At 40.7% G+C, this 27,454-nt stretch overlaps 2 protein-coding genes across 2 annotated transcripts in view; one reads left to right on the forward strand and one right to left on the reverse strand.

Moving 5' to 3' along the window:
- LOC106581525 (protein phosphatase 1D) overlaps positions 1-5,476 on the reverse strand; it is a 33,694-nt gene extending 28,218 nt beyond the window's left edge. Inside the window, exon 1 of the mRNA XM_045704099.1 lies at positions 5,244-5,476. The gene's annotated coding sequence lies outside the window, so the exon portion shown is untranslated. The remainder of the gene's footprint in view (positions 1-5,243) is intronic.
- On the forward strand, positions 5,305-10,661 carry sult3st1 (sulfotransferase family 3, cytosolic sulfotransferase 1). Its single transcript, XM_014163604.2, has 6 exons — positions 5,305-5,569; positions 8,616-8,818; positions 8,905-9,031; positions 9,306-9,400; positions 9,700-9,874; positions 10,134-10,661. The coding sequence occupies exons 1-6, from the start codon at positions 5,428-5,430 to the stop codon at positions 10,259-10,261; spliced, it is 870 nt and encodes a 289-aa protein (XP_014019079.1). The 5' UTR covers positions 5,305-5,427; the 3' UTR covers positions 10,262-10,661.
- Positions 10,662-27,454: the final 16,793 nt, after the last annotated feature.

The raw sequence follows: 27,454 nt of genomic DNA on the forward strand, positions 1-27,454 counted from the left end.
CTAGTTTAACATAAGGGTGTAAACTACTAGTTTAACATAAGGGTGTAAACTACTAGTTTAACATAAGGCTGTAAACCACTGGTTTAACATAAGGGTGTATAGACTAGTATAACATAAGGGTGTATAGACTAGTATAACATAAGGGTGTATAGACTAGTATAACATAAGGGTGTAAACTACTAGTTTAACATAAGGGTGTAAACTACTAGTTTAACATAAGGGTGTAACGACTAGTATAACATAAGGGTGTAAACCACTAGTTTAACATAAGGGTGTATAGACTAGTATAACATAAGGGTGTAAACTACTAGTATAACATAAGGGTGTATAGACTAGTTTAACATAAGGGTGTAAACCACTAGTTTAACATAAGGGTGTAAACCACTAGTTTAACATAAGGGTGTAAACTACTAGTATAACATAAGGGTGTAAACCACTAGTTTAACATAAGGGTGTAAACGACTAGTATAACATAAGGGTGTATAGACTAGTATAACATAAGGGTGTATAGACTAGTATAACATAAGGGTGTATAGACTAGTATAACATAAGGGTGTATAGACCAGTATAACATAAGGGTGTATAGACTAGTTTAACATAAGGGTGTATAGACTAGTATAACATAAGGGTGTATAGACTAGTATAACATTAGGGTGTATAGACTAGTATAACATAAGGGTGTATAGACCAGTATAACATAAGGGTGTATAGACCAGTATAACATAAGGGTATATAGACTAGTATAACATAAGGGTGTATAGACTAGTATAACATAAGGGTGTATAGACTAGTTTAACATAAGGGTGTAAACCACTGGTTTAACATAAGGGTGTAAACCACTGGTTTAACATAAGGGTGTAAACCACTGGTTTAACATAAGGGTGTATAGACTAGTATAACATAAGGGTGTATAGACTAGTATAACATAAGGGTGTATAGACTAGTATAACATAAGGGTGTATAGACTAGTATAACATTAGGGTGTATAGACTAGTATAACATAAGGGTGTATAGACTAGTATAACATAAGGGTGTATAGACTAGTATAACATAAGGGTGTATAGACGAGTATAACATAAGGGTGTAAACCACTAGTATAACATAAGGGTGTATAGACCAGTTTAACATAAGGGTGTATAGACTAGTATAACATAAGGGTGTATAGACTAGTATAACATAAGGGTGTATAGACGAGTATAACATAAGGGTGTAAACCACTAGTATAACATAAGGGTGTAAACTACTAGTTTAACATAAGGCTGTAAACCACTGGTTTAACATAAGGGTGTATAGACTAGTATAACATAAGGGTGTATAGACTAGTATAACATAAGGGTGTATAGACTAGTATAACATAAGGGTGTAAACTACTAGTTTAACATAAGGGTGTAAACTACTAGTTTAACATAAGGGTGTAAACTACTAGTTTAACATGAGGGTGTAAACAACTAGTTTAACATAAGGGTGTAAACTACTAGTATAACATAAGGGTGTAAACCACTAGTTTAACATAAGGGTGTAAACTACTAGTATAACATAAGGGTGTATAGACTAGTATAACATAAGGGTGTATAGACTAGTATAACATAAGGGTGTATAGACCAGTATAACATAAGGGTGTATAGACTAGTTTAACATAAGGGTGTATAGACTAGTATAACATTAGTGTGTATAGACTAGTATAACATAAGGGTGTATAGACCAGTATAACATAAGGGTGTATAGACCAGTATAACATAAGGGTGTATAGACTAGTATAACATAAGGGTGTATAGACTAGTTTGACATAAGGGTGTAAACTACTAGTTTAACATAAGGGTGTAAACTACTAGTTTAACATAAGGCTGTAAACCACTGGTTTAACATAAGGGTGTATAGACTAGTATAACATAAGGGTGTATAGACTAGTATAACATAAGGGTGTATAGACTAGTATAACATAAGGGTGTATAGACTAGTATAACATAAGGGTGTATAGACTAGTATAACATAAGGGTGTATAGACTAGTATAACATAAGGGTGTATAGACTAGTATAACATAAGGGTGTATAGACTAGTTTAACATAAGGGTGTATAGACTAGTATAACATAAGGGTGTATAGACTAGTATAACATAAGGGTGTATAGACTAGTATAACATAAGGGTGTATAGACTAGTATAACATAAGGGTGTATAGACTAGTATAACATAAGGGTGTATAGACTAGTATAACATAAGGGTGTATAGACTAGTATAACATAAGGGTGTAAACCACTAGTATAACATAAGGGTGTATAGACCAGTTTAACATAAGGGTGTATAGACTAGTATAACATAAGGGTGTATAGACTAGTATAACATAAGGGTGTATAGACTAGTATAACATAAGGGTGTATAGACTAGTATAACATAAGGGTGTATAGACTAGTATAACATAAGGGTGTATAGACTAGTATAACATAAGGGTGTATAGACCAGTATAACATAAGGGTGTATAGACTAGTATAACATAAGGGTGTATAGACTAGTATAACATAAGGGTGTATAGACTAGTATAACATAAGGGTGTATAGACGAGTATAACATAAGGGTGTAAACCACTAGTATAACATAAGGGTGTATAGACTAGTTTAACATAAGGGTGTATAGACTAGTATAACATAAGGGTGTATAGACTAGTATAACATAAGGGTGAATAGACTAGTATAACATAAGGGTGTATAGACTAGTATAACATAAGGGTGTATAGACTAGTATAACATAAGGGTGTATTGACTAGTATAACATAAGGGTGTATAGACTAGTATAACATAAGGGTGTATAGACTAGTATAACATAAGGGTGTATAGACTAGTATAACATAAGGGTGTATAGACTAGTATAACATAAGGGTGTATAGACTAGTATAACATAAGGGTGTATAGACTAGTATAACATAAGGGTGTATAGACTAGTATAACATAAGGGTGTATAGACTAGTATAACATAAGGGTGTATAGACTAGTATAACATAAGGGTGTATAGACTAGTATAACATAAGGGTGTATAGACCAGTATAACATAAGGGTGTATAGACTAGTATAACATAAGGGTGTATAGACTAGTATAACATTAGGGTGTATAGACCAGTATAACATAAGGGTGTATAGACTAGTATAACATAAGGGTGTATAGACTAGTATAACATAAGGGTGTATAGACGAGTATAACATAAGGGTGTAAACCACTAGTATAACATAAGGGTGTATAGACCAGTTTAACATAAGGGTGTATAGACTAGTATAACATAAGGGTGTATAGACTAGTATAACATAAGGGTGTATAGACGAGTATAACATAAGGGTGTAAACCACTAGTATAACATAAGGGTGTATAGACTAGTATAACATAAGGGTGTATAGACTAGTATAACATAAGGGTGTATAGACTAGTATAACATAAGGGTGAATAGACTAGTATAACATAAGGGTGTATAGACTAGTATAACATAAGGGTGTATAGACTAGTATAACATAAGGGTGTATAGACTAGTATAACATAAGGGTGTATAGACTAGTATAACATAAGGGTGTATAGACTAGTATAACATAAGGGTGTATAGACTAGTATAACATAAGGGTGTATAGACCAGTATAACATAAGGGTGTATAGACTAGTATAACATAAGGGTGTATAGACCAGTATAACATAAGGGTGTATAGACCAGTATAACATAAGGGTGTATAGACCAGTATAACATAAGGGTGTATAGACCAGTATAACATAAGGGTGTATAGACTAGTATAACATAAGGGTGTATAGACTAGTATAACATAAGGGTGTATAGACTAGTATAACATAAGGGTGTATAGACCAGTATAACATAAGGGTGTATAGACTAGTATAACATAAGGGTGTATAGACTAGTATAACATAAGGGTGTATAGACTAGTATAACATAAGGGTGTATAGACTAGTATAACATAAGGGTGTATAGACTAGTATAACATAAGGGTGTATAGACTAGTATAACATAAGGGTGAATAGACTAGTATAACATAAGGGTGTATAGACTAGTATAACATTAGGGTGTATAGACTAGTATAACATAAGGGTGTATAGACTAGTATAACATAAGGGTGTATAGACTAGTATAACATAAGGGTGTATAGACTAGTTTAACATAAGGGTGTCTAGACTAGTATAACATAAGGGTGTATAGACCAGTATAACATAAGGGTGTATAGACTAGTATAACATAAGGGTGTATAGACCAGTATAACATAAGGGTGTATAGACTAGTATAACATAAGGGTGTATAGACCAGTATAACATAAGGGTGTATAGACTAGTATAACATAAGGGTGTATAGACTAGTATAACATAAGGGTGTATAGACTAGTATAACATAAGGGTGTATAGACTAGTATAACATAAGGGTGTATAGACTAGTATAACATAAGGGTGTATAGACTAGTATAACATAAGGGTGTATAGACTAGTATAACATAAGGGTGTATAGACTAGTATAACATAAGGGTGTATAGACTAGTATAACATAAGGGTGTATAGACTAGTATAACATAAGGGTGTATAGACTAGTATAACATAAGGGTGTATAGACTAGTATAACATAAGGGTGTATAGACTAGTATAACATAAGGGTGTATAGACTAGTATAACATAAGGGTGAATAGACTAGTATAACATAAGGGTGTATAGACTAGTATAACATAAGGGTGTATAGACTAGTATAACATAAGGGTGTATAGACTAGTATAACATAAGAGTGTATAGACTAGTATAACATAAGGGTGTATAGACTAGTATAACATAAGGGTGTATAGACTAGTATAACATAAGGGTGTATAGACTAGTATAACATAAGGGTGTATAGACTAGTATAACATAAGGGTCTCTGCAGCACTCCACCAATCAAAGCTATGAAAGGATCTGCAGAGAAGAATGGGAGAAACTCCCCAAATACAGGTGTGTCAGGCTTGTATCATCATACCCAAGAAGATTCCATGCTGTAATCGCTGCCAAAGGTGCTTCAACAAAGTTTTGAATATAGGGTCTGAATACTTATGTAAATGTCATATTTCCGTTTATTTTATTTTTTTTGTAATACATTTGCAAAAATGTCTAAAAACCTGTTTTTGCTTTGTCATTATGAGGTATCGTGTGTAGATTGATGGGGGGGGGAGGGACGATTTAATCCATTGCAGAATAAGGATGTAATGTAAATAAATGTGGAAAGAGTCAAGGGGTCTGAATACTTACCGACTGCACTGTATGTCGAAGCGTTAGAATGACGACTCAGGAGTGTACTTTATTGCAACATCAGCGAACCTTGCCACAGGTTCCAAAGTCTAAACGTGCTGTGTTCCAAATTTATTTGGTTCTTTGCAGCATATCTATTCATATCCACTGTAGATACTAATATTTATACAAAACTATCACTATTATGGAGAAGCTCACCGATGACCTGGTCAAGTACAAGGACTATGTTTTTGCGAAGGATTTGGTCAACGCTGAGCACATTGACTCCCTGCAGACCTTTGAGATCCGGGACAGTGACATCTTTCTGGTCACTTACCCTAAATCAGGTGAGTGACAAATCTATTGGATGAAAAAACAGCGTTTGAGATGGTCTTAAAAACACTTATCATACTTGGGGGAAAAAGGTTGCGATCTCGGCTCTGTTTAGGTAATCAGTGAGGAGAGAAACCATTACAAGTAGAGAGCATAAAAACAGCATTCTAGAAAGTTAAAGGGAAATCCGGGATTGGAACATCCATCTTTGGACTTTTAAATGAATGATATCCATTGATTATTGAAAAATATAACTTATATCCGAAAGTGGCGCACCGGTCTGGGCTCAAGGCGTCATTACAGGGTTCGATCCCGGGCTGTGTCGCAGGCGACCGGGTTAGGGGAGGGTTTGGCCGGCCGTGATGTCCTTGACCTATCGCGCTCTAGCGCCTCCTGTGGCGGGCCGGACGCATGCACGGTGTTTCCTCCGACACATTGGTACGGCTGGCTTCCGGGTAAAGCGAGCAGTGTGTCAAAAGCAGTGCGGCTTGACAGGGTCGCTTTTAGGAGGACACGCCGTTCTGGACCTTCGCCTCTCCCGGGTCCGCACGGGAGTTGCAGCGATGGGACAAGACTAACTACCAATTGGGGAGAAAAAGTTTATGTAAATATATACAGCTCTGGAAAAAATTAAGAGACCACTGCAAAATTATCAGTTTCTCTGGTTTTACTATTTATATGTATGTGTTTGGGTAAAATGAACATTTATTTTTTATTCTATAAACTACTGACAACATTTCTCCCAAATTCCAAATAAAAATATTGTAATTTAGAACATTTATTTCCAGAAAATGACAACTGGTGAACCCGGAATATATCCCAGTACGCTTGATCAAAACAATCTTGAACTTCGATTCCGATTGGTCAGACCAGCGTTGAATAGTCCTTAGCATGGGTACTTCCTGTTGGAGTCGTGGTCAGATTTGCCGAAAGGAGGGCGGGGGAGGGCCTTTTTGCATCCCAGAAGTTGGAGTAGCAGTGGTTGAGTGTTTTAGCAGCGCGAGTACTACAGTTGATGCGTTGATAGAACTTCAGCAGCCTTTTCCTCATGGTCGACTTGCTGCAAAGAAAACACTACTAAAGGACACCAATAATAAGAAGAGACTTGCTTGGGCCAAGAAACACAGCAATGGATATTAGACCGGCGGAGTCCAAATTTGAGATTTTTGGTTCCAACTGCCGTGTCTTTGTGAGACGCAGAGTAGGTGAACGTATGATCTCTGCATGTGTGGTTCCCACCGTGAAGCATGGAGGAGGAGGTGTGATGGTGTGTGGTTGATTTGCTGTTGGCACTGTCAGTGATTTATTTAAATTTCAAGGCACACTTAACCAGCATGGCTACCACAGCATTCTGTAGCAATACGTCATCCCATCTGGTTTACGCTTAGTGGGACTATCATTTGTTTTTCAACAGAACAATGACCCAACACACCTCCAGGCTGTGTAAGGGCTATTTGACCAAGGAGAGTGATGAAGTGCTGCATCAGATGACCTGGCCTCCACAATCACTAGATCTCAACCCAAATGAGATGGTTTGGAATGAGTTGGACCGCAGAGTGAAGGAAAAGCAGCCAACAAGTGCTCAGCATATGTGGGAACTCCTTCAAGACTGTTGGAAAAGCATTCCAGGTGAAGCTATTTGAGAGAATGCCAAAAGTGTGCAAAGCTGTCATCAAGGCAAAGGGTAGCTACTTTGAAGAATCTAAAATCTAAAATATATTTTTGTTGGTTACTGCATGAAAATACAAATAAAGAAAAACCCTTAATAAATGAGTTGGTGTGTCTAAACTTTTGACTCCTACATATATATATATATATACAATGAATCAAAATAATAAGACCACTCCTGGTCACTCTGACAAGACTCCACTTTTCCAAGCGCATACTTCACCATTTTCAAAACCGCAAACGAATTTCCCACATATGCATCCTTACTCAAAAAAAAAAAACGCATCCCAACAAGAAGCGATTCATTATCGTTTAACACACGTTTCCTCCACTCCAGTTTTAAACTATTTCCATTTTGTTCCAATTTTCGATACCACTCAGAACATTTGTCTAATTTACTCGACCCACTGCTTGATTCCAACTCAGCATCTTCCTCCATCTTCCCTGCCATTCGGGCTCAGCTGTACGGTCAGCAAGCATTCTCTTTACCTCAAAAAATAAATAAATAAATATTCATTCAAATAAAAGATCTGAGTCTGACAGTATAGTTTCATTTAATTCCTCATCAATACAAACAAATTATGGTTTAGGAATTGTCCAAGTTTTGGTACATTCAACAGATCATTGACATGAATGTCGTTAGCAGTGTGTCCACTGGGAGGTTTGTGGCGGCAGACCTGCAGGCTCCTCCTCCCTTCCATCACTGTAGACTTGCATGGCCATCCTTCCAAGTCTGGAATCATCACTCAGCTGTTGGCACTCCTCAACGTGAGGAGGAAGAGGAAGCCAGGGAGTTGAGGCTCCCATCACTCCGATTGTTGAGCCATGTCCCAGATGAACTTCAGAGTCATGTCCTTCATCCGTTCCTCAAAGACCTGGTCAAACCTCTCACTCTGGGCCACTGTGAACAAGTTCTTCCACTCCCCGATTTTACCTGCCACAGCACAACCAACATGTCATTATTCAGAGTAGGAACATTATAAAATGGTTTATATGCAGTTTATTTATAAACAGGTTTTTTTTTTCTCCCCAATCTCAGGCCCATATCCATGAAGCGTCTCAATTTCTAACATTTTTGACATGCGTTTTTCTTGATTTTCTTGTTGTTATTCTGTCTCTCACTGTTCAAATAAACCTACCATTAAAATTATAGACTGATCATTTCTTTGTCAGTGGGCAAACGTACAAAATCAGCAGGGCGATCAAATACTTTTTTCCCTCACTGTATATAACTTAAACATTTCTCATGAGGAAATTGTTCAACTGTCTTAACGCTTGTTTTACTCCAGCCCTTTCAGCTCTGGCAGGGTGACTGCTTTGTTGTTTTTCGAATCCCCTTTCCACCAAGTCCGCCCCAAGAGCTTTATGACTGACACCTTTCCTAACCTGCAGGAACTATCTGGGCACAGCAGATCATCACTTCTATCTGTGAGTCAGAGATGGGTGATGTCTATCCCAACAACTTGGAGATGATGCCATGGCTGGAGTATATTGACAAACGCTCTGACTATTCCTTACGCCCTAACCCGCGGCTATTCGCCTCCCACCTCACCCCTGTACTCATGCCCCCAGGCCTGAGGGACAAGAAGGCAAAGGTAGGCAAAGGAGGGTAGAATGAGAATGGTAATGGAGTACCCTACATGGAGGCACGTAGGGCTGTAAATATCTCTCTTATTCTCAGATGATCTATGTGATGCGGAACCCAAAGGACAACGTGACTTCCTACTATCACTGGTGTATAAACTGGGCCATGTTTGAGACTCCAAAGAGCTTCGAGGACTTTCTGGACCAGTGGTTAGCAGGGAATGGTAGAGTAAAGACATCATTCATATAACACCATGGTTGTGTCCCAAATGAATACCCTATTCCCTACATAGTGAACTCATTTTCACCATGGCCAATAGGGCTCTGGTCAAATAGGGAATAGGGTTCCATGTGGGACGCACAACAGCCTGTTATGACCCCGAGAGTCTGTGTCCTAAATATCACCCTTTTTCACAGTTACACTACTTTTGACCAAACCATGAATACTGTATTGACCTTGGTGACACAGCCTGTTATGACCCTGTTGTTGCCCTACAGTTGGTGCTTCGTCCTGGTTTGACCACATCAAAGAGTGGCACAGTAAGAGAGACCAGTACAACATCCTGTTTTTGACCTATGAGGACATGATCATGGTAAGATATTACAGACTCATCTGACAGCCATGACCTCTGACCTGGATAGAGACAACCAACCGACTTGCCTATCCCTCAATTCTCCAACCTAATTTTCCCATTTTATGAACAAAGATGTAGATGTAAATGAAGAGGGAGGACAGACAGAGGACAGAGTGTGTAGAAGTTCTGTGGGACCGGCATGTGATCCCACACACGCTGGTAGATTGTTAATGTGCCGAAGGTCAGTGGCCTTCACCACTTGACCAACCTCAGGCACAGAGTTTCATCTTTAAATGGACATGTTCCTCCTTTCTCAGGATCTGAAGACAGCCGTGCTGAAGATTTGCCGTTTCCTGGAGAGGGACCTGACTGAAGCAGACATCAACAAGATCGTGGAAAAAGCCACGTTCAAAAACATGAAAAACGACCGCAAGGCCAACTATGAGTTCATACCAGAAGACATTCTCAAAAAGGGGCAGTTCCTACGCAAAGGTCAGGCCCTGTATTCACACAGCGTATCGATAACAGTGCTGATCTAGGATCAGTTGTGCCTTTCAGATCATAATGAATAAGATCAGATGGACACGGTGGCCTGATCCCAGATCAGCACTCCTACTCTGAGACGCTTCATGGATATGGGCCTGAGATTGGGGAGAAGAGAAAAAAAAAACCTGTTTATAAATAAACTGCATATAAACGATTTTATAATGTTCCTACTCTGAATAATGACATGTTGGTTGTGCTGTGGCAGGTAAAATCGGGGAGTGGAAGAACTTGTTCACAGTGGCCCAGAGTGAGAGGTTTGACCAGGTCTTTGAGGAACGGATGAAGGACATGACTCTGAAGTTCATCTGGGACATGGCTCAACAATCGGAGTGATGGGAGCCTCAACTCCCTGGCTTCCTCTTCCTCCTCACGTTGAGGAGTGCCAACAGCTGAGTGATGATTCCAGACTTGGAAGGATGGCCATGCAAGTCTACAGTGATGGAAGGGAGGAGGAGCCTGCAGGTCTGCCGCCACAAACCTCCCAGTGGACACATTTACATTTACATTTTAGACATTTAGCAGACGCTCTTATCCAGAGCGACTTACAAATTGGTGCATTCACCTTATGATATCCAGTGGAACAACCACTTTACAATAGTGCATCTAAATCTTTTAAGGGGGGGGTTGCTAACGACATTCATGTCAATGATCTGTTGAATGTACCAAAACTTGGACAATTCCTAAACCATAATTTGTTTGTATTGATGAGGAATTAAATGAAACAATACTGTTAGACTCAGATCTTTTATTTTAATGAATATTTATTTATTTTATTTTTTGAGGTAAAGAGAACGCTCGCTGACAGTACAGCTGAGCCCGAATGGCAGGGAAGATGGAGGAAGATGCTGAGTTGGAATCAAGCAGTGGGTCGAGTAAATTAGACAAATGTTCTGAGTGGTATCGAAAATTGGAACAAAATGGAAATAGTTTAAAACTGGAGTGGAGGAAACGTGTGTTAAACGATAATGAATCGCTTCTTGTTGGGATGCGTTTTTTTTTTTTGAGTAAGGATGCATATGTGGGAAATTCGTTTGCGGTTTTGAAAATGGTGAAGTATGCGCTTGGAAAAGTGGAGTCTTGTCAGGGTGACCAGGAGTGGTCTTATTATTTTGATTCATTTTATTTCTGAAGAACAGACGGTGCTTGCAGTGAGATTCAAAAGAATCCAGACAACAAAAGTTTTGTGTTTTGAACTTCGGAGTAGAGTGCCCGTTCAAAGGAGTCATCTCCGTGGTGACGACGGATGTTCAGGTTTAATAGCTGAAGATATTTCCTGGTGTGGTTGGTGCCCGGCGTCTGACCCGCTGGATGAATGGAGAAAAATAAGGAAGTCTGTCGATCCTGTTTGTTTTTTGATAAAGAGCAAATACCTACGCGTGTGAAGCTTGGTTATGTAAAATACAACGTAAGAGCTTTCGTCCTCAAATCACTGCAGTGTAAGAATTGTAAAGGATTTGGCCATGTTTCAAGTGTGTGCAGACAAACAGAGTATACTGAAGAACGGCTTGTAGAAGGACGACATTGTTGCAATTATGGTGGGGATCATGATCCTGAGTTCCTGTAGAGCCCTGTAAGGGTGAAGGAAATTGAGGTGGCAAAAAGTTAGAGCGGTCATTCGAATCTCCTATGCGGAGGCGATTTAAAATAATAGAGAAAACAAGTGATTCTAGTGAAGATATGTTAGTGGACACACCACAGCCTGTAGTAAATGTTTGCTGCCAGACAAAAGAGACCCTGTGTGTTAAAAAAAAGTGGATTTTGTTCAACTCATTGGCACGGTTATAAACTGTCACAGCAGTTCAAAGAAACTGGACATTATTGTGACTCCGGCAGAAAGGTTTTTTGGGACTCAAGGATTCTGAAGAATTGCAAGGGGTACTGGCACCGGAAGACCCGCCCTCCCTGGTTCCCCTTGAGCCTGTGTAGGGATCAGATCTGTTTTATTTATTTATTTTTAACAGAAAAGTTGTTTGATTTCCAACCCGTATAGTAGGTGCATTTGCTCCTGTCAGATCATTGGAAATCAGTCTATTCACACACTGTTATGGGAATTTTCGAATCCCAATGATAGTAAGACACTGGGTTAATAATAATTAGGCAAGGACTCAGCTTTCTGCAAAAGGTCTGTACAGTTTATTCAGAGAACGTTCTAAAGTCAAAAATTAGGACTCAGTCCTTTTATAATCCACACACATATTCCTATCTTTAGACCACTCCTTTCTCAAACAACCAGTACTTTTCCACTCACCACAAAGAACCATAAAGTTTACCACATTCTTCAAGGATTTCACCTCCCCTCCCCCTTTATGACCCTCTTGGTTTGAAACCTCTCCAATGTTTCTCAAACCTATCACCTCCTATCCTACCATTTAAGAGTGGAACAATTTAGTCATTATTCTAACACATACAAATTATTCGAACACACACACACACAGACACACCATGTATTAATCTATAAGTATAACATAAGGGTGTATAGACCAGTATAACATAAGGGTGTATAGACTAGTATAACATAAGGGTGTATAGACCAGTATAACATAAGGGTGTATAGACTAGTATAACATAAGGGTGTATAGACTAGTATAACATAAGGGTGTATAGACTAGTATAACATAAGGGTGTATAGACCAGTATAACATAAGGGTGTATAGACTAGTATAACATAAGGGTGTATAGACTAGTATAACATAAGGGTGTATAGACTAGTATAACATAAGGGTGTATAGACCAGTATAACATAAGGGTGTATAGACTAGTATAACATAAGGGTGTATAGACTAGTATAACATAAGGGTGTATAGACTAGTATAACATAAGGGTGAATAGACCAGTATAACATAAGGGTGTATAGACTAGTATAACATAAGGGTGTATAGACCAGTATAACATAAGGGTGTATAGACCAGTATAACATAAGGGTGTATAGACTAGTATAACATAAGGGTGTATAGACCAGTATAACATAAGGGTGTAAACCACTAGTTTAACATAAGGGTGTAAACCACTACTTTAACATAAGGGTGAATAGACTAGTATAACATAAGGGTGTATAGACCAGTATAACATAAGGGTGTATAGACTAGTATAACATAAGGGTGTATAGACTAGTATAACATAAGGGTGTATAGACTAGTATAACATAAGGGTGTATAGACTAGTATAACATAAGGGTGTATAGACTAGTATAACATAAGGGTGTATAGACTAGTATAACATAAGGGTGTATAGACCAGTATAACATAAGGGTGTATAGACTAGTATAACATAAGGGTGTATAGACTAGTATAACATAAGGGTGTATAGACTAGTATAACATAAGGGTGTATAGACCAGTATAACATAAGGGTGTATAGACTAGTATAACATAATGGGTGTATAGACTAGTATAACATTAGGGTGTATAGACCAGTATAACATAAGGGTGTATAGACCAGTATAATATAAGGGTGTATTCACTAGTAATCGCTCCTCTTTCACCTCAGCTGCCAAACTAACCCTGATTCAGATGACCATCCTACCCATGCTAGATTACGGTGACGTAATTTGTAGATGGCAAGTAAGGGTGCTCTCGAGCGGCTAGATGTTCTTTACCATTCGGCCATCAGATTTGCCTCCCATGGTCCTTATGGGACACCTCACTGCACTCTATATTCCTCTGTAAACTGGTCATCTCTGTATACCCGACCCACTGGTTGATGCTTATTTATAAAACCCTCTTAGGCCTCACTCCCCCCTATCTGAGATATCTACTGCAGCCCTCATCCTCCACATACAACACCCGTTCTGCCAATCACATTCTGTTAAAGGTCCCTAAAGCACACACATCCCTGGGTCGCTCCTCTTTTCAGTGCACGGCAGCTAGCGACTGGAACGAGCTGTAGCAAACACTCAAACTGGAACGTTTTAACTCAATCTCTTCATTCAAAGACTCAATCATGGACACTCTTACTGACAGTTGTGGTTGCTTCGTAGTCTCTCTTTATGTAGTGTTGTGGTCTCTCTCTTTATGTAGTGTTGTGGAGTCTCTCTTTATGTAGTGTTGTGGAGTCTCTCTTTATGTAGTGTTGTGGAGTCTCTCTTTATGTAGTGTTGTGGAGTCTCTCTTTATGTAGTGTTGTGGAGTCTCTCTTTATGTAGTGTTGTGGAGTCTCTCTTTATGTAGTGTTGTGGTGTCTCTCTTTATGTAGTGTTGTGGAGTCTCTCTTTATGTAGTGTTGTGGAGTCTCTCTTTATGTAGTGTTGTGGAGTCTCTCTTTATGTAGTGTTGTGGTGTCTCTCTTTATGTAGTGTTGTGGAGTCTCTCTTTATGTAGTGTTGTGGAGTCTCTCTTTATGTAGTGTTGTGGAGTCTCTCTTTATGTAGTGTTGTGGAGTCTCTCTTTATGTAGTGTTGTGGTGTCTCTCTTTATGTAGTGTTGTGGAGTCTCTCTTTATGTAGTGTTGTGTAGTCTCTCTTTATGTAGTGTTGTAGTGTCTCTCTTTATGTAGTGTTGTGGAGTCTCTCTTTATGTAGTGTTGTGGAGTCTCTCTTTATGTAGTGTTGTGGAGTCTCTCTTTATGTAGTGTTGTAGTGTCTCTCTTTATGTAGTGTTGTGGAGTCTCTCTTTATGTAGTGTTGTGGAGTCTCTCTTTATGTAGTGTTGTCTCTCTTTATGTAGTGTTGTGGAGTCTCTCTTTATGTAGTGTTGTGGAGTCTCTCTTTATGTAGTGTTGTAGTGTATCTCTTTATGTAGTGTTGTGGCGTCTCTCTTTATGTAGTGTTGTGGCGTCTCTCTTTATGTAGAGTTGTGGAGTCTCTCTTTATGTAGTGTTGTAGTGTCTCTCTTTATGTAGTGTTGTGTTGTCTCTCTTTATGTAGTGTTGTGGAGTCTCTCTTTATGTAGTGTTGTGGCATCTCTCTTTATGTAGTGTTGTGGAGTCTCTCTTTATGTAGTGTTGTAGCGTCTCTCTTTATGTAGTGTTGTGGTGTCTCTATGTAGTGTTGTGGAGTCTCTTTATGTAGTGTTGTAGTGTCTCTCTTTATGTAGTGTTGTGGAGTCTCTATGTAGTGTTGTGGAGTCTCTCTTTATGTAGTGTTGTGGAGTCTCTCTTTATGTAGTGTTGTGGTGTCTCTCTTTATGTAGTGTTGTGGTGTCTCTCTTTATGTAGTGTTGTAGCGTCTCTCTTTATGTAGTGTTGTGGTGTCTCTATGTAGTGTTGTGGAGTCTCTTTATGTAGTGTTGTAGTGTCTCTCTTTATGTAGTGTTGTGGAGTCTCTCTTTATGTAGTGTTGTGGAGTCTCTCTTTATGTAGTGTTGTGGAGTCTCTCTTTATGTAGTGTTGTGGAGTCTCTCTTTATGTAGTGTTGTCTCTTTATGTAGTGTTGTGGAGTCTCTCTTTATGTAGTGTTGTGGAGTCTCTCTTTATGTAGTGTTGTGGAGTCTCTCTTTATGTAGTGTTGTGGAGTGTCTCTATGTAGTGTTGTGGAGTCTCTCTTTATGTAGTGTTGTGGCGTCTCTCTTTATGTAGTGTTGTGGCGTCTCTCTTTATGTAGTGTTGTGGAGTCTCTCTTTATGTAGTGTTGTGGAGTCTCTCTTTATGTAGTGTTGTAGTGTCTCTCTTTATGTAGTGTTGTGGTCTCTCTTTATGTAGTGTTGTAGTGTCTCTCTTTATGTAGTGTTGTGGAGTCTCTCTTTATGTAGTGTTGTGGTGTCTCTCTTTATGTAGTGTTGTGGAGTCTCTCTTTATGTAGTGTTGTGGAGTCTCTCTTTATGTAGTGTTGTGTAGTCTCTCTTTATGTAGTGTTGTGGTGTCTCTCTTTATGTAGTGTTGTGGAGTCTCTCTTTATGTAGTGTTGTGGTGTCTCTCTCTATGAAGTGTTGTGGAGTCTCTCTTTATGTAGTGTTGTGTTGTCTCTCTCTATGAAGTGTTGTGGAGTCTCTCTTTATGTAGTGTTGTGGAGTCTCTCTTTATGTAGTGTTGTGTAGTCTCTCTTTATGTAGTGTTGTAGTGTCTCTCTTTATGTAGTGTTGTAGTGTCTCTCTTTATGTAGTGTTGTGGAGTCTCTCTTTATGTAGTGTAGTGTTGTCTCTCTTTATGTAGTGTTGTCTCTCTTTATGTAGTGTTGTAGTGTCTCTCTTTATGTAGTGTTGTAGTGTCTCTCTTTATGTAGTGTTGTGGAGTCTCTCTTTATGTAGTGTTGTGTTGTCTCTCTTTATGTAGTGTTGTGGAGTCTCTCTTTATGTAGTGTTGTGGAGTCTCTCTTTATGTAGTGTTGTGGAGTCTCTCTTTATGTAGTGTTGTGGAGTCTCTCTTTATGTAGTGTTGTGGTGTCTCTCTTTATGTAGTGTTGTGTAGTCTCTCTTTATGTAGTGTTGTGGAGTCTCTCTTTATGTAGTGTTGTGTAGTCTCTCTTTATGTAGTGTTGTGGAGTCTCTCTTTATGTAGTGTTGTGGTGTCTCTCTTTATGTAGTGTTGTGGAGTCTCTCTTTATGTAGTGTTGTGGAGTCTCTCTTTATGTAGTGTTGTGGTGTCTCTCTTTATGTAGTGTTGTGGTGTCTCTCTTTATGTAGTGTTGTGTAGTCTCTCTTTATGTAGTGTTGTGGAGTCTCTCTTTATGTAGTGTTGTGGTGTCTCTCTTTATGTAGTGTTGTGGAGTCTCTCTTTATGTAGTGTTGTGGAGTCTCTCTTTATGTAGTGTTGTGGTGTCTCTCTTTATGTAGTGTTGTGGAGTCTCTCTTTATGTAGTGTTGTAGTGTATCTCTTTATGTAGTGTTGTGGCGTCTCTCTTTATGTAGTGTTGTGGTGTCTCTCTTTATGTAGTGTTGTGGAGTCTCTCTTTATGTAGTGTTGTGGTGTCTCTCTTTATGTAGTGTTGTGGAGTCTCTCTTTATGTAGTGTTGTGGAGTCTCTCTTTATGTAGTGTTGTGGAGTCTCTCTTTATGTAGTGTTGTGGAGTCTCTCTTTATGTAGTGTCTCTCTTTATGTAGTGTTGTGGAGTCTCTCTTTATGTAGTGTTGTAGTGTCTCTCTTTATGTAGTGTTGTGGAGTCTCTCTTTATGTAGTGTTGTGGAGTCTCTCTTTATGTAGTGTTGTGGTGTCTCTCTTTATGTAGTGTTGTGGAGTCTCTCTTTATGTAGTGTTGTGGAGTCTCTCTTTATGTAGTGTTGTAGTGTCTCTTTATGTAGTGTTGTAGTGTCTCTCTTGTTGTGATGTGTGTGTTGTCCTATATTTTTATTTAATGTATTTTTATTTTTAATCCCAGCCCCCGTCCCCGCAGGAGGCCTTTTGCCTTTTGGTAGGCTGTCATTGTAAATAAGAATTTGTTCTGAACTAACTTGCCTAGTTAAATAAAGGTTAAATAAAGGTAAAAATAGTATAACATAAGGGTGTATCCACTATTATAAACTGGGTGGTTCGAAACCTGAGTGCTGATTGGCTGACAGCTGTAGTATATCAAACCGTATACCATGGGTATGACAAAACATAATTACACTACATGACCAAAAGTATGTGGACACCTGCTCGTCAAACATCTAATTCCAAAATCATGGGCACTAATATGGACTTGGTCCTTCCTTTGCTGCTATAAAAGCCTCCACTCTTCTGGGAAGGATTTCCACTAGATGTTGGAACATTGCTGAGGGGACTTGCTTCCAATCAGCCACAAGAGCATTAGTGAGGTCAGTCACTGATGTTGGGCGATTAGGCCTGGCGTGCAGTCGGCGTTCCAATTCATCCCAAATGTGTTTGATGGGGTTGAGGTCAGGGCTCTGTGCAGGCCAGTCAAGTTCTTCCACACCGATCTCGACAAACCATTTCTGTATGGACCTTGCTTTGTGCACTTGGGTATTGTCATGCTGAAAACAGGAAAGGGCCTTCCCTAAAGTTGGAAGCACAGAATCCTCTAGAATGTCGTTGTATGCTGTAGCTTTAAGATTTCCCTTCACTGGAACTAAGGGGCCCGAACCCTGAAAAACAGCCCCAGACCATTATTCCTCCTCCACCAAACTTTACGGTTGGCACTATGCATTGGGGCAGGTAGCATTCTCCTGGCATTCGCCAAACCCAGATTCGTCTGTCGGACTGCCAGATGGTGAAGCGTGATTCATCACTCCAGAGAACGCATTTCCACTGCTCCAGAGTCCAATGGCGACGAGTTTTACACCACTCCAGCCGATGCTTGGCATTACGCATGTTGATCTCAGGCTTGTGTGGCTGCTCGGCCATGGAAACCCATTTCATGAAGCTCCCGACGAACAGTTCTTGTCCACATACTTGTGTATATGTAGTGTGTGTTGATAACCAGTTTATAATAGCAATAAGCCACCTCGGGGGTTTGTGATATATGGCCAATATACCACAGCTAACGGCTGTATCTGGGAACTCTGTGTTGTGTCGTGCTTAAGAACAGCCCTTAGCCATGGTATATTGGCCATATACCACACCTCCTTGGGCCTTATTGCTGAAGTGTAACACTGGTGTGACAGTGGAAAAGGAGCACTTTTTTTTTCCCCCCAGACATTTTTATAGACAGATTCAGAGTTGAGATAAGTGTGCAATATTGACTTCCATGTAAATCATTAACTTATGTCAGACTTGTGTGGTTCTCAAGTCAGAATACAGCCAAGTGTGCATACTTTGGAAAACAGTGTTCACTTGTAAAATGGAGACCTCATTATTGTGCATCTGAATGTTGTAATATAAGTTATACGTGTGTGTAAAATCATGAAATACATTTCATATTTGTTCATGTTCTGTTCAAAACATTCTCTTTTATAAAAAAAGTTTTAAACTCTTTTGGTGTGATCGTGTCTTGTATTTGGATATAAACATATGAATCCCACTTTGTAAGCAGGCTATTACATTACATGTAGTCAATGATACATACAGCTGGTAGCCAATGATACATACAGCTGGTAGTCAATGATACATACAGCTGGTTGTCAATGATACATACAGCTGATAGCCAATGATACATACAGCTGGTAGCCAATGATACATACAGCTGGTAGCCAATGATACATACAGCTGGTAGTCAATGATACATACAGCTGGTAGTCAATGATACATACAGCTGGTAGTCAATGATACATACAGCTGGTAGTCAATGATACATACAGCTGGTAGCCAATGATACATACAGCTGGTAGTCAATGATACATACAGCTGTTAGTCAATGATACATACAGCTGGTAGCCAATGATACATACAGCTGGTAGCCAATGATACATACAGCTGGTAGCCAATGATACATACAGCTGGTAGCCAATGATACATACAGCCGGTAGTCAATGATACATACAGCTGGTAGCCAATGATACATACAGCTGGTAGCCAATGTTACATACAGCTGGTAGTCAATGATACAGCTGGTAGCCAATGATACATACAGCTGGTAGTCAATGATACATACAGCTGGTAGTCAATGATACATACAGCTGGTAGCCAATGATACATACAGCTGGTAGCCAATGATACATACAGCTGGTAGCCAATGATACATACAGCTGGTAGTCAATGATACAGCTGGTAGCCAATGATACATACAGCTGGTAGTCAATGATACAGCTGGTAGCCAATGATACATACAGCTGGTAGCCAATGATACATACAGCTGCTTATAATAGTTCTGAAGAGTTTAAGTCACAACTTCATCAGACCACATCAGTGTCCCAAATGCCATATTCTGCCGTTGTGTCCTTGAGTAAAGCACTTAACCCTTAAATACCTGTTCTTTGGACGCTACATTGGCTGCCCTCTGCTCCAACGTGTGTGTGTGTGTGTGTGTGTGTGTGTGTGTGTGTGTGTGTGTGTGTGTGTGTGTGTGTGTGTGTGTGTGTGTGTGTGTGTGTGTGTGTGTGTGTGTCTTTCAGAGGGGTTGGGATAAACCAGAAAACGGATCTATCAAGTATTCTCCATCAGATCACAGATCAGACAGAATTGCATCAGGTAGAATTCCTTCATGATTTCTTGAACTTTTTGGAACTGAGCTCTGCACAGAAAATAAAATAAATAGCGTTAAACAAATGCAAGTGGGAAACTATTTCCCCATCAGTGAGTCCCAACAATTAGCTTGATCAGTTATCCCCCTTTTAGATTCCAGGCAAAGCATCATACATGCTCATTTGTCTGTAAAACATGACCTGAAATACACAATATTGAGGAACTTGATGGAATGAACCTGAAAGGAACACTTACTTGGGTAGACTGACTGAGCGGGACATGAAAGTCAAAATGACAAACAGGAATCCCACAAAAGCAGCCAGACTGATCCAGAATATGATCACTATCAAGTCTGAAGAGTTGACAATGTTAGTATTTGTCACGCTCTGACCTAGGCAGGGGCGAAAATCTGATATCAACTTTGGAGGGGACAATTACATGAAATTTTCTCAAGAGCAATTCCTGAGGGGGACACCAAAAGTAGTGCTGTAACACATAGCCTACATTGTAATATGGTAAATGTATATTGAGGAACCAAAGAAATAAGGTGTTTGCCATACTCCTAACTACCGGTACCCAAAACTACACAACTAATCACAACAGCAATACCATTGCCTTTAACAAATCTTAGTTCAGTCACCAGTTTAAGTTGAGAGTGGGGGTATCCATGGCATTTTCCAATTATGTTCCTATTTTACAAGTAAAAAAAATTGAGAACCTTTCATAATGTTGCCAAACAAAGACTCAACAAACTTACCTGAGACTCCCTGTCTCTGCCAGTCTGTCCCTGCATATCTGTCCCCAACTCTGCTGTCTGTGTGCCATCTGTTGCCTGCTCTGCCTAATGACATCATTGTGAAACATTTCCATTAGAATTTCATTTCTTTCTTATGAACATTTTATCAACTAGTCTTTGAGATATTAGGCTACTAGGGTTCTTACTATGCGTTTTGGTGTATTGAAAAATACTCTGATGTCCGTCTTTTATTTTTCTGCCATTTTTCTACCTGGCTGGCTGGCTGGCTACACACACAGTGTGTAGGTTATTTACAGTAGGAGATGGGCTTCTATCATCTTCAATCATTCTATTTGGGCTTCGATCTAAAAGGTAGCTAGCAAATGTGAAACGGATTAAAATGACAAGAGTTGACAGCTGTATGAGTTCACCATTTACACAACATATGCTGCAACCTTTTGTAATTTTAATAGTTTGTTTCATATTGGCTGGCTTCCAACAATAGCTGAATTTGCAAAGCTAGCGAGCACCAATTCAGTTTCAGTGGTGTTTGCTATAATCTTTGCTACCTGGGTTAAATAAAGGTGAAATAAAATAAATAAATAAAAGTTCCCTTGCGACAATTTAGCTTTTGCAACGAGACCATTAAATATATTTAAGACAATGGTAGAAGAGAGTGTAGTTCTGTTCAGTTTGGATTTCAGTTTATCGCTAACCTTATCACAGGGACTTTGAAGCACTAACTTACATCATCTGCATGCTGATCTTGGAATAAATTGACGATAGCAAAGATTCCATCTTTGACGACGCCACATAAATGGAATAGGTACTAGCTAGCTTAATAGTTAATATTTGCGCGCTAGCTCTGCATATTCAGCTAGTGTGTGTGCGCGATTGACTGGATTAACCTCACGTCAGTTACGTGCATTGAGTGCCTTTCAGACAGTAGATACGACCTCTCTGTTACCTAGCAAGCTAAGGAACTGGCAGTGGATCAAACCATTGTGAGGCAAAGGGATTTTGAAACTTAAAAACGCGCTATTGTCTATAATCAGCACAATTGCTTTCATTGCGTATTATTAATATTATTTAAATTACATAGTTATGTTTCAGTGATATATTGGGGGGGACAAATCATATTTTTCCCAGGATGGGGGGGTCGTGTCCCCCCCGTCCTCCCCGGGATTTCCGCCCCTGGACCTAGGAGAGCTGTGTTTTCTCTGTTTAGTTAGGTCAGGGTGTGATAGGTGGGTGGGCATTCTATGTTTTGTTTTTCTATGTTTTTTTGCCAGGTATGGTTTCCAATCAGAGGCAGCTGTCTATCGTTGTCTCTGATTGGAAGCCATACTTAGGCAGCCTGTTTTTCCCTTTGTTTTCGTGGGTAGTTGTTTTCTGTTTCGTTTAAGTACCTGACAGAACTGTCGGCGGTCATTTTGTTTATTTTGTAAAGTGTTCGATTTTTTCATTAAACTTCAAGATGAGCACTCAACACGCTGCGCCTTGGTCCCCTTTATATGTCGTCCGTTACAGTATTGCTGCATTACACTAAGGCTTCATCCCAAATGGCACCCTATTTCCTTTATAGTGCACTACTTTTGACCAGGGCCCTATGGGAATAAGGTGCCATGTGGGACACACTACTGCACGCTAAGACCTCATCTCAACTATTCATGTAAAAGTAACACAATGAGTGGATCATAATAATGGCGCCGGAGGAGATGGCTATCCATTTACGATCCCGTAACCAATTGTGCTATTGTGTGTGGTTTTTTTCACGTTATTTGTAACTTATTTTGTACATAATGTTTCTGCCACCGTGTCTTATGACCGAAAAGAGCTTCTTGATATCAGGACAGAGATTACTCACCCCGTACTGGAGGAATACTTTTTCTTTAATGAGTCGGACGGGAAGGATTTACTTCAGACGCCCGACAAGGCCCTCATCCCCGTCATTTGCTGGAGAAAGAGACAGAGATATTGGGGACAAAGGTCTGGGCGCCTTGTAATCTCCCTTTACTATCGGTCCTATTAGCCATCGTACAATCAATGGATCATAAAATAGACTTACTACGATCACCTATATCCTACCAACGGGACATTAAAAACTGTAATATCTTATGTTTCACCGAGTTGTAGCTGAACGACGACATGAATAACATATAGCTGGCGGGTTTTGTGCTTTTTCGGCAGGATAGAACAGCGGCCTCTGGTAAGGGAAGGGGTGGCGGTCTATGTATATTTGTAAACAACAGCTGGTGCACGAAATCTAAGGAAGTCTCGAGGTTTTGCTCACCTGAGGTAGAGTATCTCATGATAAGCTGTAGACCACACTATTTACCGAGAGAGTTTTCATCAATACTCTTCGTAGCTGTCTATTTACCACCACAAACCGATGCTGGCACTAAGACCGCACTCAATGAGCAAACAGAAAAACGCTGAGGACTTTAATGCAGGGAAACCGTTTTACCTCATTTCTATCAGCTTGTTAAACGTGCAACCAGAGGGAAAACAACTCTACACCACCTTTACTCCACACACAGAGATGCGTACAAAGCTCTCCCTCGCCCTCCATTTGGCAAATCTGACCATAATTCTATCCTCATGATTCCTGCTTACAAGCAAAAACTAAAGCAAGAAGCACCAGTGACTTGGTCAATAAAAAAGTGGTCAGATGAAGCAGTTACTGAGCTACAGGACTGTTTTGCTATCACAGACTGGAATATGTTCCGGGATTCTTCCGATGGAATTGAGGAGTACATCACATCAGTCACTGGCTTCATCAATAAGTGCATGAATGACGTCGTCCCCACAGTGACTGTACGTACAGTACATACCCCAACCAGAAGCCATGGATTACAGGAAACATCCGCACTGAGCTAAAGGGTAGAGCTGCCGCTTTCAAAGAGCGGGACTCTAACCCTGAAGCTTATAAGAAATCTCGCTATGCCCTCCGATGAACCATCAAACAGGCAAAGCGTCAATACAGGACTAAGATTGAATCGTACTATACCGGCTCCGACGCTTGTCAGATGTGGCAGGGCTTGCAAACTATTACAGAGTACTAAGGGAAGCACAGCCGCGAGCTGCCCAGTGACACAAGCCTACCAATCAAGCTAAATTACTTCTATACTCGCTTCGAGAGCAACTAACACTGATACATGCATGAGAGCGTCAGCTGTTCCGGACGGCTGTGTGATCACTCTCTCCATAGCCGATGTGAGTAAGACCTTTAGACAGGTCAACATTCACAAGGCCGCAGGGCCAGACGGATTACCAGGACGTGTACTCCGAGCATGCGCTGACCAACTGGCAAGTGTCTTCACTGACATTTTCAACCTGTCCCTGACTGAGTCTGTAATACCAACATGTTTCAAGCAGACCATCATAGTCCCTGTGCCCAAGAACACTAAGGTAACCTGCCTAAATGACTACTGCCCCATAGCACTCACATAAGTAGCCATGAAGTGCTTTGAAAGGCTGGTCATGACTCACATCAACACCATCATCCTGGAAACCTTAGACCACTCCAATTTGCATACCGTCCCAACAGATCCACAGATGATGCAATCTCTATTGCACTCAACACTGCCCTTTCCCACCTGGACAAAATGAACACCTATGTGAGAAAGCTATTCATTGACTACAGCTCAGCGTTCAACACCATAGTGCCTTCAAAGCTCATCACTAAGCTAAGGACCCTGGGACTAAACACCTCCTTCTGCAACTGGATCCTGGACTTCCTTACGGGCCGCCCCCAGGTGGTAAGGGTAGGTAACAACACATACGCCACGCTGATCCTCAACACGGGGGCCCCTCAGGGGTGTGTGCTCAGTCCCCTCCTGTACTCCCTGTTCACTCATGACTGTACGGACTGGCACGACTCCAACACCATCATCAAGTTTGCCGATGACACAACAATAGTAGGCCTGAGCACGCACCCCAACGATGAGACAGCCTATAGGGAGGAGGTCAGGACAACAAACTCTCCCTCAACATGATCAAGACAAAGGAGATTATTGTGGACTAAAGGAAAAGGAGGACCGAACATGCCCCGTTCTCATCGACGGGGCTGTAGTGGAGCAGGTTGAGAGCTTCAAGTTCCTTGGTGTCCACATCACCAACAAACTATCATGGTACAAACACACTAAGATAGTCGGGAAGAGGGCACGACAAAGCCTATTTCCCCTCAGGAGACTGAAAAGATTTGGCATGGGTCCTCAGATCCTCAAAAGGTTCTACAGCTGCACCATCGAGAGCATCCTGACTGGTTGCATCACTACCTGGTATGGCAACTGCTCGGCCTCCGACCGCAAAGCACTACAGAGAGTAGTGTGTATGGCCCAATACATCACTGGGGCCAAACGTCCTGCCATCCAGGACCTCTATACCAGGCGGTGTCAGAGGAAGCCCCTAAAAATTGTCAAAGACTCCAGTCACCGTAGTCATAGACTGTTCTCTATGCTACTGCATGGAAAGCGGTACCGGAGCGCATAGTCTATGTCCAAAAGGCTTCTTAACAGCTTCTACCCCCAAGCCATAAGACTCCTGAACAGCTAATCAAAGGGCTACACAGACCCCTCTTTTTTATTTTATTTTTTATTTATTTCACCTTTATTAAACCAGGTTGGCCAGTTGAGAACAAATTCTAATGTACAACTGCGACATGGCCAAGATAAAGCAAAGCAGTGCGACACAAACAACAACACAGAGTTACACATGGAATAAACAAATGTACAGTCAATAACACAATGGAAAAGTCTATATACAGTGTGTGCAAATGAAGTAAGATTAGGGAGGTAAGGCAATAAATAGGCCATAGTGGCGAAATAATTACAATTGAGCAATTAAACACTAGAGTGATAGATGTGCAGAAGATGAATGTGCAAATAGAGATATTGGGGTGCAAAGGAGCAAAACAATAAATAACAATATGGGGATGAGGTAGTTGGGTGGGCTATTTACAGATGGGCTATGTACAGGTGCAATGATCTGTAAGCTGCTCTGACAGCTGATGCTTAAAGTTAGTGAGGGAGATATGAGTCTCTTGCTTCAGTGACTTTTGCAGTTCTTTCTAGTCATTGGCAGCAGAGAACTGGAAGGAAAGGCGGCCAAAGGAAGAATTGGCTTTGGGGGTGACCAGTGAAATATACCTGCTGGGGCGTGTGCTATGGGTGGGTGCTGCTATGGTGACCAGTGAGCTGAGATAAGGCGGGGCTTTACCTAGCAAAGACTTATACATGACTTGGAGCCAGTGGGTTTGGCGACGAATATGGGGCGAGGGCCAACCAACAAGATCATACAGGTCACAGTGGTGGGTAGTATATGGGGCTTGGTGACAAAACAGATGGCACTGTGATAGACTGCATCCAATTTGCTGAGTAGAGTGTTGGAGGATATTTTGTAAATGACATCGCCGAAGTCAAGGATCGGTTTTACGAGGGTATGTTTTGGCAGCATGAGTGAAGGATGCTTTGTTGCGAAATAGGAAGCCGATTCTAGATTTAATTTTGGATTGGAGATGCTTAATGTGAGTGTGGAAGGAGAGTTTACAGTCTAACCAGACACCTAGGTATATGTAGATGTCCACATATTCTAAGTCAGAACCGTCCAGAGTAATGATGCTAAATGGGCGGGCAGGTGCGAGCAGCGATCGGTTGAAGAGCATGCATTTAGTTTTACTTGCATTTAAGAGCAGTTGAAGACCACGGAAGGAGTGTTGTATGGCATTGAAGCTCATCTGGAGGTTAGTTAACACAGTGTCCAAAGAAGGGCCAGAAGTATACAAAATGGTGTCGTCTGCGTAGAGGTGGATCAGAGAATCACCAGCAGCAAGAGCGACATAATTGATGTATACAGAGAAAAGAGTCGGCCCGAGAATTGAACCCTGTGGCACCCCCATAGAGACTGCCAGAGGTCCGGACAACAGGCCCTCCGATTTGACACACTGAACTCTGTCTGAGAAGTAGTTGGTGAACCAGGTGAGGCAGTCATTTGAGAAACCAAGGCTGTTGAGTGCCGATAAGAATGCGGTGATTGACAGAGTCGAAAGCCTTGGCCAGGTCGATGAATATAGCTGCACAGTATTGTCTTTTATTGATGGCGGTTATGATATTGTTTAGGATAATTTTAGGAAGAGAGGGTCCAGATTATCTAGCCCAGCTGATTTGTAGGGGTCCAGATTTTGCAGCTCTTTCAGAACATCAGTTGACTGGATTTGGGTGAAGGAGAAATGGGGGGGGGGCTTGGGAAAGTTGCTATGGGGGGTGCAGAGCTGTTAACTGGGGTCGGGGTAACCAGGTGGAAAGCATGGCCAGCCGTAGAAAAATGCTTATTGAAATTCTCGATTATCTTTTGGTGATGACAGTGTTTCCTAGCCTGAGTGCAGTGGGTTCTCCATGTCCCAGAACTTTTTGGAGTTTGTGCTACAGGAAGCAAATTTTTACACTGGTGCTACTCTCTGTTTATCTATGCATAGTGACTTTAACTCTACCTACATGTACATATTACCTCAATTAACCGGTGTCCCTGCACATTGACTCTGTACCAGTACCCGCTATTGTTATTTTACTGCTACTGATTGACAGAGTCGAAAGCCTTGGCCAGGTCGATGAATATGGCTGCACAGTATTGTCTTTTATTGATGGCGGTTATGATATTGTTTAGGATAATTTTAGGAAGAGAGGGTCCAGATTATCTAGCCCAGCTGATTTGTAGGGGTCCAGATTTTGCATCTCTTTCAGAACATCAGTTGACTGGATTTGGGTGAAGGAGAAATGGGGGGGGGCTTGGGAAAGTTGCTATGGGGGGTGCAGAGCTGTTAACTGGGGTCGGGGTAGCCAGGTGGAAAGCATGGCCAGCCGTAGA

The sequence above is a fragment of the Salmo salar genome, chromosome ssa20, assembly GCF_905237065.1.
Source record: "Salmo salar chromosome ssa20, Ssal_v3.1, whole genome shotgun sequence".
Lineage (NCBI taxonomy): Eukaryota > Metazoa > Chordata > Actinopteri > Salmoniformes > Salmonidae > Salmo > Salmo salar.